Source organism: Neolamprologus multifasciatus, chromosome 1 (genome assembly GCF_963576455.1).
Source record: "Neolamprologus multifasciatus chromosome 1, fNeoMul1.2, whole genome shotgun sequence".
In the NCBI taxonomy this organism is placed as follows: domain Eukaryota; kingdom Metazoa; phylum Chordata; class Actinopteri; order Cichliformes; family Cichlidae; genus Neolamprologus; species Neolamprologus multifasciatus.
In genome coordinates, this window is record NC_140439.1 from 34,272,681 (window position 1) to 34,286,206 (window position 13,526).

Genomic DNA, 13,526 nt, shown 5'->3' on the forward strand with positions numbered 1-13,526 from the left:
TTAGGGTTTGCTTCTACAGTGAAGTAGCTAACTTAATCTTTGCCATAAATTAAAACTGACTTAGCACTAAAGAAAATTCCATCCTTTTCATAATGAAAAGTCAATGTGAAAATGCTGTCTAAGCTTGTCTACTTACATGATAACCATAAATAATAACGATTGTTTTTCACACTGACACAGCAAAATTGGAAATAAAATGATTTTGTTATTACTTATGTACAGTGCTGGGAAGGTTACTTTTAAAATGTATTCCATTACAGAATACATGCCCCAAAATGTATTCTGTAACATATTCCGTTACGTTACTCAATGACAGTAACATATTCTGAATACTTTGGATTACTTAATATATTATCATGCTGTTTACAACTACGTGAATGTACTATTGCTGTGTGATTTATTACTGTTACTGAAGGTCCGCGGCTCCGAACCTTAGTAAAGGGACCTCTGGCTAATATGGCTGGGTCCGTAGCCGAAAAATAGCTTTACTTTGTTGTGTGGGTCAACTTTTCTTGCGAGAGACAGAGAGAGGAGTTGAAAGGCTGCTCCAACGGAACTTATTGTTTTCGGAGGAAAACACGAACAAAGCGTACAGTCCAGTCTTAATAGCTTACTTACAACTGGGCTCCTCATGCACTCTTCTTGGCTGCAGTGGTTATTATTATATTTACATGCTTCCAGCTCCCGTTTTTGCTCGATGACTGCTCATACTTTTCCACTCTCCTTTTTCTCCCTCCTCTTGCTCACAGACACATAACGTGTATGGCGGCCCATTCTCCCTGCAACACGGACTACACTGCCCATGAGGCTACATTCTTTAGAGCTATGCTTGTAGCATTCTACCTGTTAGCTTAGCACAACAACAACAACAACAACAACAAAAAGGCGCTCTCTCACCCAGGAAACACACAGTCGCAGAGAGAGAGAGAGAGAGCGTCGCCCTGTATCCATGGCAACCGTAACGCTGCCGCCTGGAACAACAGAACGTAGCTGTCAAACAAAACCCAAACAGTCCTGACCCGCCACAATATGAAACAGGGAAGTACCGCCGTGTAATCCATTTATTTCAACAAAGTAACTGTATTCTAAATACCACCTTTTTAAGCGGTAACTGTAACGGAGTACAGTTACTCATATTTTGTATTTTAAATACGTAACGGCGGTACATGTATTCCGTTACTCCCCAACACTGCTTATGTACTTGTTAAAATTAAAATAATACTTACTTTTACTAGAAGGTCATTTTAACTTTCTTACATTTCCTACATACTCCACTATCCCCAAATTTGGGAAAACTGTAAAACAGATTTTTGTTTTCTGTTAATTTGCACCACACTGCAACACAAAACCCTTGCGTCCTTCCCTAGCATTACTACTATGACCACCAAAAAAGAACGGTTTAAGGGCCCCCGCTAATGGGTCAACAAGTGACTTCTTCAATATTATCACGATTTTGCATTGTTCCATATTTGTCTGATGGCTCATAACTTACTGCATTTTCCAATAGAATACAAATGTCAGGAGCCCTCTAAAACAAGCACTGATGAAGGAAATTCCTCAGTGACCTATCAGATACCAGCATTTACACAGGTTTTTCTGAACTCTAATAAAAGTTTGATGATTACAAAGAAGACGTAGCTGAGATTTGTTAAACACAAGGGTCATTGGCACTTGGCACAGGTAGGACATGATCCACACTAATAACTTGGTCTTAGCTGTTTCACTATTTAAATGACCCTGAAAAGGCCGATAGATGTTTGATGTTCAGGTCACTAAGGGTTTCTCACATTGAAGTCAATAAACCACATCACAGGACACTTAAATGGCAACACTACTTAAATCAGCACCACTAACCAAAGCTACCAGCATGGCCAGTTGAAATGTATATGTATGTATATATGTGTGCTTCTCAACCCATTCAACAGTTTACACTGTACACAAATACTAATGGAAGAAGCAGTGATCAGCTGCCTCTTCAAGAACTAGAGGTCACAGCATTGCAGTTTCATTGGCATGTCTTTCCACTCAGACTGCTTTTAGGACAGTGTGTGATCCCGTTCACTGATGACAGCTGACTGAGGATGGAAATATTGTTTTGATTTAGTCATACAGCACCTCCAGAGAATAATTGGCAGGATCCTTGGATTGGTTCTCGTCATTGACACATTGTTTATAGAAAGAACAGATAACTTTTGAAACTCTGCTGGCTTCAAACTTATTTCTAGCCTACTAGTTCTGGTGGCAAAAAGAAAAACCTTGCAAAAATCAATGCAACACACTACGAATGATATTTCAACAGTTTATTCAACAACTTCATAGACATTTCTTGAGAAGTGTGCCGCTTTATTGGATGTTTGACAAGTGCGGGAACCAAAGCTTTGTACATGCACATGGTCTCAGCACAGGTACAGACTATAGGTTTTTATTTATTTATTTATCTTTAAATCACACAGCCTTGAAATACAGCAGCTGATGAAGCTTACCAACAACCACTTCAGTGATATACACACTTAATGAATTTTCTGTTCAAATTAGTAAAGACAGGAAAAACAAAACAAAACAAAATAAAACACACGTAAAAACCTAGAAAGAAACTAAAGCTGTAAAAATCAGAAAACAAATCCTACAAATGGCGCCGAGTCGACGAGTCCATGAATGCACAAGTCCCAGGATCTGCATGTCACGTTGCTCAGCTGCTTTGTCTTTGCACATTGGTTAGTCTTTTAAATTAATGTAAATACTATGAAAACAGAACCCATGTCACAAAGAAACATTCCTTTTTACTGATCTTGAGCTCCAATTAGCAGGACACTGGACTATCAGCCATGACAGAGGAAGAGAAAGGTGGGTGGGTGAAGTCTGTTTGAACAGAAGATCATCATCCTAACATGGTGTTCACTGAGGCGACCACTTGTTTCATTACATCTTAAATATTTTATATGAATTTTTACCTAAAGTTGCTGTTTAAAGTGTCTAGATCTGTCTCTGGCTGCACCAGTGTTAGTTCCTCAGACAAAAATCAAAATGATTCAAGGGCACAATATTTCAAACAATCAACAACTTGTGCGTGAGCCAGTGTGATTGGATCTGTGTCTGAGGAGCTACTGAGCCTGACCTGCCTTTGTTTAGTCTGCAACTCATACATTTTCTCCCATCTAGCTCATGGGTTGTGTGTGTCTGTATGTGTGTATGTCAGAGTGGGAAAGAGCATGAGATTACTGGTGGGCACACTGTACTCCCGAGCCGTGGTGGCTGCCCTCTTCGTCCGAGCTGTCATTGTAAGCCTCCCTGCGGTTACCAGATGACGAGCTCTGGCTGACGTCATAATCTTGCAGGTCAACCTCCTCCGTGTCTCCACTGATGATGGGTGGCTCTGACCGTGAGGGCAGCATGTCTTCCAGCTCCTTCACGGGGAAAACAATTGTCAAAATACAGCTTTAACAGGCAGCATCATTGAGATTTCTAACCATTCTCTGGTGTCAGAAGGTTGTGGGGTCATGACTGCAGCGAGAAGGGGTGCTGTCTCAGGAAGAAATTCACTTCCATTCTCAGCCAGAAAGACAAGCGTGACAGAAGTACTTTCACATTCATCACAAGAAGGAATCAAATCGCTGAATGAAAGTCTGAATGAAATATATTTCCCTCCCTCTTTAAAACAACGACAACAAACAAACAGGTCATACTTTCTCTTCAGACCAAAACCAGATTATGTGACGGACTCTGAAGACATAGTAAAAAAAAAAAATCATTTGAGAAAACATGCACCTTGGGTTTCTCCCCACTAACCGTACATATATAAATTACTTTCCACCCAAGAAAAACAGCAGTCCTACATGTGAACATGTTACAGGTCAGACAGCTAACTCACTGCTGAGCTGTCTGAAAATCATGTATATTTTTAAGTTAAAGCAGCTGTTGTTCAAAGTAAGGTGTGCTGTGGCCTTTCTCCGTCAACACTGCTGCCAATATTTCCCTTTTTCCTTGCTTGTTTCAAAGCTGCTGATAAAAGAGCAAATCTGTTTACACTGCCTCCGTGTGCTGCCATCACTGATGCCCCCTCAGAGGCCTGATGGGCGAGTCTGATTTAAATAATACATTTGAACTCAACTGCAAATGACTCGCTGACTTAAGCCAGCTTGGAATATAGTTTTAATGTCTTAATCTAATTATATAGGGGGAAAAAACTGCCTATGAATGACAGTTTTGTAATTACTTCTAAGTACAAAGAATGAGCTTTGGTCTTTGTCTATAATGAGACAAATAAAAACCAGAAGATTAAAGACAGTAAATTAAAAGCACAAATCTGTCATACCCCAAGTTTCTCAGGGCTGATCCAATTGTTGTCAGGAAACTGGACATCAAACTTGATATAAAGATCTCCTTTCTCGAAAGGGTTTCGGTACTGTGGCATGCCTTCTCCTCGCACCATCCTGACAGAGCCTAGAAAAGAGTGCCGTTTGTTTAAAATTAGACTTATTCACATTTTTCTAAACAGTATTTCCAGCACTGAGCATTTAGGGTAAACCCACCCCCCAGTGTTAGTGTGAAGAACATCTTTACAATGATAGAAACTCTCTGCCAATAAAGCCCAAAGCTGGACACCTGCTCAGCTGTCAGAACATGCATTTATCTGGCAACCACGTCAGAGCTTGAAATAATGATGCAGTCTGTTCCTGACTAATTCAGTAAGAAAAGCAATGTTAAAAATGGATGTTTACCTGGTTCAATGACTTTGCCAGCAGGGTACTTAACAACAATTTGTCTTCCATCTAAATGTTTCAACATAAACTGGAAACCACACAGCGCCTCCACCAGCCCAATCTTGTGGTTCATGAAGAGGTCATTGCCATCTCGTCTATATGTCTGAAAATAGAGAGAGATTGTTAGTAATGTCACAGTTGTAACAGATTTAAAAACAAACAAACAAACCAAAAAAAAACAACAAAGCATCATATCCTGATATACCAAATATGACAGTGTGGGAAAGCATGTCACTGTATATGATTACCTTTGAATAATGCTGGGGCAAAAGCAGAAGTGGAGGTTAGTCATTTTTAGGGGGGAAAAAAAAGTTTTTTATTCCAATAATTCAAAGAGTTCTCATTGCTGAAGCCTATTCTCTCATAAAAACCACATTAAACATGGTAACAGATAATTGTCAGAGAACAAATTGCTTTTGTCTGTGACTGATAGCCTTTTAAAGTGGTCAGAATCATTTTCTCTGACAGAGTCTTTTGAGCTCGTCATCTGTGACAGCTATAATTGACTGTTTGACAATGAAGCTTCTTCATGGTTTAATTTGGCAGTCATTGGGGGAGGCTATGAACTTGGATTTTTGTAACATTTCTTTCTGATGTTGCAGTAAAATGCGTTACACAACAGCTTTAAGAACTCCTGCACACTAAACTGACAGGCAAATAAATATCTTATCAAAAGGCTAGAATTAACAAGACAAACATCAACCCATAATGCAACACTCAGTAGAGGCCTTGTACTTTAAATTCACACTGTTCCACAAGCTAGCTTTTTTGGCACTGTAATGCTTTGTCAATTTTATTTTATTTTTTTTTATTAATTATTAGAAAACAATTACGTTCGCACCATCACATTTTTGTAAACTGTATCGTATCTGAACACTAAACACCTCTGCCTTAGAGCATTTGTTAGAAATCAATAGTACAAACAAATATAGCACAAAAAAAGTTACTAATTTACTCAATAGGATGCTGTCAGAATGTATTCTCCTGTATACACAGATGCCTCTTAAATACTTTTTATTGTACTAATTCAAATGATTTTCAGACCTTTTGATATAGTGCCATTTCATAAAGAGTACTGATGTTCCATGATCAGTGTTTTGTGTGTTGTTGCTAGAGATGGCACGATACCACTTTATGTCCGATACTGATACCGATATCATAAATTTGGATATCTGCCGATACCGATATGAATCCGATATAGTGTGTTTTTTAATCAGTAAAACTGTTTTTTTAATATCTTGCTGCTTTTTGTATAAGTTCATACTCAAGTTAAAAAACAACAACAACACTAAAGCTATTCTGTTATACCTGTATGTAAAAAAAAAAAAAAAAAAAAAAAATGGTTCTTTTTTGATATTTAATGGATCGGATTACATTTTTTATTTCTCTCCGATATCCGATCCAGTAATTTAGGTCAGTATCGGACCGATACCGATACGTAATATCGGATCGGTCCATCTAGTTGTTGCTGCTGGCTGTACCAACTTATTATGCTACAGAGGTCTATGAATGACATATTCTGACATTAAAGATAGACATCTTGTGGGAGAAGGAGCCAGAGGCACTCCTGAAGCTCTGGGTGGTGTTCTAGTTAAGCCAAAACCATCCACAACCCATTTCCTTTAACATTTACCAGGGTCTTTATTTATCTCAGCTGAGTAAGGCAAGTGGCTTGCATATTTCTGAATTTGGCACCATTACAACAAATAAGCTTCATTACGATTTGTCTGTTTTATTAAAATTACAACATTTAGTTGAATTGCTCTTGAAAAAAGATCAGCATCACAAGACTGATTAACCTATCAATCCACCACTCATGATGTCAATATAACTTTATTTTATGAGAGGACACCCATCACTTTTTGGCATCCAGCTACAAGCGTTGTTAATGCAAACCAGGAACTCAACGCTTCAACCATGTAGAATCATAAGCTCTGATTTTTCAGTGAACAGAAACCCTCCTTTTCATTTCCAGGAACACTGTGTTCAGCTACTGCACAAAATCCTTTTTCCTTTGGTCCACTGTGTGGCTGCAATCACAGCATGGTAAGATGGCGAAAGATGAACCCTTAGGCCCCCTCCTCGATTTAGAGATGGTCTTTCCCTTTTCACGTAAATGGCCTCCTTGACTCCGTGCTCAAACCAGCGGTACTCCCTGTCCAGGATGTGGACATTCTTATCATTGAAAGAGTGTCCACTGGCCTGTAGGTGTAAATAGACTGCAGAGTCCTGGCCTGACGAGGTAGCTCTTTTGTGTTGTGCCATCCGCTTCGCCAGAGGTTGTTTGGTTTGCCCGATGTATCTGGCAATCCTCCTGCACTTAACAGCGTACACTATGTTACTCTGTTTTTGTCGGGGGACCCGATCCTAGGGGTGGACCAATTTTTGGCGGGGCGTGTTTTGGGGTTTAAAAGCCACAGAGACGCCGTGTTTCGAAAAAAATGCGTCTCAACTGTTCCGATACTCCTGACACATATGGGATCACTACAGGTTTTCGCTTGGGCAGCGGTTGTCCTTCTCTCTTGGATCGGCTGGAGCTTTCTTTAGGTGCCTTTCCAGCTTTGACAAAAGTCCAGCTGGGATAACCACATTTACTCAGGGCCTTCTTCATGTGCTGTTCTTCTGCCTCCCTGGCCGCTGTGTCAGTGGGGATGGTGTTCGCTCTGCTTTGTACCTCACAGCCCATTTTTCCTTCAGTGGGCTGGTTTCAGTCATTGTGCAAATGTACTGTTTATAAGATTTGGGGAAACCTGCAGTCAGCTGAGACTGAAGAAGTCACTCGGATGAGTGACGAAACGTTTCTCCCACAAAACGCTACGTCCAGATGAACAGAATCAACTTTTGGAGATTTACTTTCCTGGATGATTGAGAATGCATCAAGACGTTTTGCTACCAAAGAAATTCAACATTAAGGCATAATACGATTTAATTATAAAAACTGCATAATGTATAATGTTTTCCTTCATATATGCACTGAAATACAGACTTTTTTCCCTGTTAGAATTTTCTGTGATACAATTTAAGATTTTCTTACTTTATTTCTTGAATTATTGCAAACAGAGGGGGTGTTTTAAATCAGTAGCTTACTCATGAATCATGAACTCACGAACAACAGCTGTATCTATCTATATTCCACAGCAGGTGCACCATTTAGCCCACAATCCAAAACTACATAACATATGACTTAGACTTTTGAGTGCTCAAAGTGCTAAAACAATTATTTAAATCACGTATTGCATAAGGAGCAGTGCCTCAACACATAAGCAGAAATTATTTGACATGATATCTGATCAAGACAATTGCAGCTTTTATGAGAGATAAAATTAATTAAAAATTATCCACCTTAGTAATGTTGCATTTTAGGCTCTGACAGCTCACAAAACTACTATAATCTGTATCAGCTTCACCCATATTCTATCGCGATATTTCATTTTCTTATCGTTGCCCGACATTATACCGGTATTACCGTGAACGGTATGCTATGGCCCAGCCCTACCTAAGACCCATAAAATTATTATCCATCAGGGGTGCAGGAGGTTGGCATGTTAGTATGAAAGTGAGGTGAAGCATAATGCCATAGACAGAAACAATGACCAGGTCGTCCATCTACTACACTAAGTGAATTTACTAGAGCAAACAGATAATGCTATAGATTTCCCCCCAAATGCCTTCCAAACTGTATGAAACGCTCAAAGTTACCACAATGCTCACAGATGTACCCAGGTTGTATGCAAAAAGTGCATTGTTAAACCACATCAGGTGGGATGGGATGGGATAAAAACCCAAGCATCATAATTAAAAATGAAATCATGAAACGTTATATACAATATTATGTTGTAGGATAAAAAAAAAAAAAAAAAAAAAAAATAGGGTCCTGGTTAGAAGCATAATTCACCTGTTAGAATGACTTATTCACCTTACGTGTCTGTCTGGACTGTGGGAGGAAGCTTGAGTTCCCACAGGCAGAACATGCCAACTCCATGCAGAAATACCCTAGGGAATGATAATGCTAACCTCTACACCAGCGTGACACTCTGGTGCTATAACACTCATTCCAAAATGTTAAAATCTGCTCCTAGATAAATACCCTCTGTGTTAAAATAATTAAATATTAAAACTCTAATTAATTAAAACTAAACATTTAGAAACACGCCAAAACTAACAACAAATTTATTTTAAAAACACCCTGAAATCAAAACAAAAATCAAAATGTAATTAAAACTTATTTAAAAAAATTTAAATATACAAATTCTGCATGACTAACTCACACGTCTCCAAGATTTTATTTCCACTTCTTTGATGCTTATTTAGTTGTGCGTAAATTCGTCACCTCTGCACACCCACACATGTATCTACTATGATATGGTACATTTTACGAACCAGCTGAGACTATGAGATTTTGGCCATTATAGTGAAAACAGAATCCAAACAACATCAAAAGAATGCAACAGGAAGCTTTGGTCAGGTGTGAGGAGCTGGATTAGAAGTTCACCTTTTTATCGGAGTGAAGTAATTAGCAACTGACATACAAAAACAAAATGAGAATAGACTGCTCCAAATGATGTTAAAAACCATCACCCCCTATTACAGAGTATGCATGGGTTACGAGGGAAAGGATAACATGAATCAGACTCCCCCCACGTACCTCGTGCTCTTTTTCTTGCAGGACAAGAACTATATCCCCAGGTTCAACGCCAGGTGCCTGGTCAGCTTCTCCTCCAAAGGTAATTTTCTGGCCATGCTTCATGCCTTTGTCCACATGCACCTCCAGAATCTTCACCTCCTTCACGACTTTCTTGCCCTCGCATTTTTTACAGCGGTCTTTCTCACTGATCACCTCACCTGGGGCAGATTAAATAAAACACAGGATCAGAGATCTGTGCAGATCAATAAAATGTGCTTGGTCACGGTTTACATCACTGTGGCACTTACCCTCTCCATTACAATCAGTACACACTGACTGCATCTGTTGGACCATACCCGGGGCCAGCTGTCTGATCATGATGCGCATGCCACGCCCCCTACACGCCGTACACTTTTGTACAGCACCCGTCTTGCCTCCCTGCCTGTATTCACACAAGGCCACAGATGGATTTGTTGTAACCACCAACAAATATCACAGGATTAAAACTGTTAATATCTAAACTATCAAGCAGAAATAACAGCAAGATGTTGGTTATACTACTCACCCATTGCAAGTGCTACAGAGTACATTCTTGCTAAGTTGTAGTTTAGTTGTTTTTCCATTGTAAAGGTCCTCCAGTGAAACCCTACAGAAAAAAATAAGATGATATCAACTGATGCAAGATAAAATAGTTGTGCTGCACATCAAGAGCAATTTTAATTAATTGCAAACACAAAAACATTAAGTCAATTTAATGTAGTACATCTGAGTTTCCAAGCTAGGTCTTACTTGAGTGGATGGACCATGTCTTCTCCTCTCCTCCGACCTCCATTCCTGGATCGACTGCTCTGTCCACCCATGAAGCCAAAGAGTCCACCTCCAAAGATGTGGGAGAAGATATCGTCCATCCCTGGGCCACCCCCGCCACCTTCCCGCAAGCCTTGTTCTCCATAGCGATCATAAAGTTCTTTCTTTTCAGGGTTAGTTAGCACCTCGTAGGCAAAGCTGATTTCTTTGAACTACATTTTGAGAAGACCAGAAACAGAGACAAGACAAAAAATAAAATAAAATTAACTGGACGAAGGGAACGGCCTGTTTCAAAATGGCTTTTGGGATTTGACAAAACAATTAACTGACCCACTTAGATCCAGCCACATACAGTCTGGGATTCTTTTTAGAACCATTAAATAAAAATGTGTCTTAAGCTTATGGAAAGCAGACACCAATCAACTAAACTGGTGAAAAATAAATAACACTTGGGATTTTCCTTTGGCTCCATCTAAAACACCCAAGGGGACAGAAGTCTTAGGTACAATTTCAGCTCTCCAAAACAAGACTTCAGAGCAAATTCACAGCAAATTGATTACCTGCCAAAACAGTAACTCAAAGTTTCAATTGTCCTATACAAACTTTACCAACACTCTTAGGTTTCCAATAAAAAATAGAAAGAAAACTAATAGTTAAAAAGAATAACATCGAGCTTCCATTTGCTTTGAAGATAAAATGTGACGTTCAGCATGAGTTACAAGTTAATCTCACAGCCAGTGTAAAGGATGTGCTCGGTAGGACACACTATTTTTCAAAACTCAAATGCTTTCATTATTATGAACACTGCCTCCAGGCTTAAGACTCTAAAGTTGCCATTTTCCTGTTGGTAACAATCTCCTGCTGAGAAAATCTCTCACTGCCATATTGGGGATGATGAAAGAGAGGCTTGTAATTTTCTTCTTTTTTTCCTTTGCACATTTCCATAAACATTCCAAAATCTACATTAGAAACTAATGAGAATGTTAAGCACAGCTGTGGAAAGGGCTCTTCCAACTTCAGGAATTTCAGCTCAATGTTCAATAACAATTTAAACCCTTAATGGAATGTAAAGGCTTAAAGTGAAATCACCACAAAGCAAAAGTAAAACTAAAACGGGAAGTAACTCCTGTCATAACAGGACTGAAAGATACATTAAAGCTTCAGATACACAAAATACTAGGCACCTGTTCTCTATGAGAGCCCGTTTTACTTAAACATTTTAAACTGTTTTTCCTCTTTAGTTATACATGACACTGATAACAACACATAGCACTTTAGTCAAAGGACTTTTAAACAATTGATTAGTTTTAATAAACATAAAAACCAAGAAAAAAAATCTGCAAATCAATAAACAAAACATTAATTAAGTACACATACATTAGAATCTGGTGCATAAAATGAAAATAGACGTCATCTCAAATTAATTTAAAAATACTGAGAGCCAAAGCAAATCATTTAGTGATCAGGGAGCGGTGTTTCTTTCCATTAACCCTTACAAACAGGTTTAAGGGTTTGTTTGTTTTTAGCTTTTTATTGTTTTCCCAATCATGTTTTTTTAATTACAAATCACATAACTCATCTGAACATATGACGACCAGCTCCACTGTAAATGTAAACCAAGTGGAGGCTGCCACAGAGGCGTTACCTTATCTCCAGAATTAGGGTTCTTGTCGGGATGATATTCTTTTGCGAGTTTCCGGTATGCCTAGAAAATAACAAAAAACAGAGGTAACTCCATTAGCGAGCAAGTTTTACATTGGGCATGCGTTGTTTACGGGAAACTTACGTCGACATGACTCCAACACACATGAAGGAAGCTTAGCTACGGTTTACGCAATCACACGTGCCTCCCTCCCCGAACAAACCTGGCCGGCCACGCTCTTCCTGTCTCGGCTTTAAAAAAAAAAAAATTCTCCTAACAATAACCCATAACTGGTTTAGTAGCGACGACTGCTATTCACCATTTCCACGCACCCATCCCCTGGAATTACCCTTTAGTGAAAAAAAGGCAACTCAAAATGTCTGACAATTTCAGTGCTAACGCTTTTAAGCTAATTAGCATATCTTCTCGCCAAGCACGGACGCGGTAACGATAACGTTTAAGATGAAAATATGACAGCGTAATAAAGTTATCCGATAATGTGCTAATAAACAAGAGGTCAGTGAACATCAATTTAGTCTAGTCTAGCATGGCCAGTTTAGAAAAATATCACACGCCGGTTGGGAGAAAAAAAACCCAACCAAATTAAAAAAAAACAAAAACCGCTGAATAAATATAAAACTTGTATTCTACGGCTCATTTTGATCACGTGTTAGGAATCTCTATTTCCACCGTTTGTCAAACACAAAATCAAGGACTAGTTTGGCTGGTTTCGCGACAAACACTTAAGCTAAAGCTAGCGTGAGGTCAATCGTTTGATGCGTACGAGCTAGCCCTGGTTTCGGTTGACCTTTTTCACATTAACAACTTGAAAAACATACGTTTTCCTAGTCGATCGTAGCTAAACTGTGAAAGAAAAAGAAAAATTTATTGAACTCATAAACGACACAGCCTGACTGTCACATGAATATCCAGGCCGGTCAGCCTGATTCACTGCTAATGTTAGTTAGCTTCGCATAGCAACGCATTTCCTGATTGAGGCACTTTTAAGACTTTGAAGCTTAAAGGCAATATATAATCCCGCAGATTATCTCCCGTGTATTTACCTTTTTCAGCTCATTTTCAGTTGCAGACGGAGACACTCCGAGGATGTCGTACAATTTTGTGTCGACAACATTCGACATGGTGTTGCTGTTGATGTTGCTTCGACAGGAGCTGGATGGACAAAGAGAGAAGGAGCCGGTGGAAAATGTTTGGCTCGCCTCGTGTCTCCATTTCCGGAAAGTCAGACCCGCCGCGAGTCCGCTGGTGCCCCCTGGCGTGGATGTGCTTGATGACTGATGAACTGACACACGAGAGTAAACAGTCGATTTCCTTTTCATTTTTCTTCTTCTCTTATTTATTCATTTATTTATTTATTTTACCAAATATTAACCATTTAATTAAAGTTAATTTAGACAAAGCTTGAAAAATTTCCTGCCATTTTATAACTGGCCCTATCGTTACACATTCACATATAAAAGTTTAAACTCAGTTTATGAGCTCAAACTGCCATCCTATTTTTACAGTCTGTTAATGAAAAGCGAACTTTCTGTTTCTCTTTATGCTCACTGAATCTTCTTCTTTTGGCCGCTCCCTTTAGGGGTCACCACAGCAGATCATCTGCCCCCCTGTCACCCTCTTCATAGCATCCTCCTCTGTCACATCAGGCTTCCGTATGTCATCCTCCACTATA

General features: G+C 39.2%; 1 protein-coding gene across 1 annotated transcript; it reads right to left on the reverse strand.

Annotated features, from left to right (window-relative positions):
- Window positions 1-2,285: 2,285 nt before the first annotated feature.
- dnaja2a (DnaJ heat shock protein family (Hsp40) member A2a) lies at window positions 2,286-13,052 on the reverse strand. The gene is made up of 9 exons (XM_085155869.1): window positions 12,898-13,052; window positions 11,837-11,896; window positions 10,174-10,403; window positions 9,950-10,030; window positions 9,693-9,826; window positions 9,406-9,602; window positions 4,719-4,863; window positions 4,313-4,440; window positions 2,286-3,404 (listed from the first exon to the last, which is right to left on the reverse strand). The coding sequence occupies exons 1-9, from the start codon at window positions 12,973-12,975 to the stop codon at window positions 3,216-3,218; spliced, it is 1,242 nt and encodes a 413-aa protein (XP_085011995.1). The 5' UTR covers window positions 12,976-13,052; the 3' UTR covers window positions 2,286-3,215.
- Window positions 13,053-13,526: the final 474 nt, after the last annotated feature.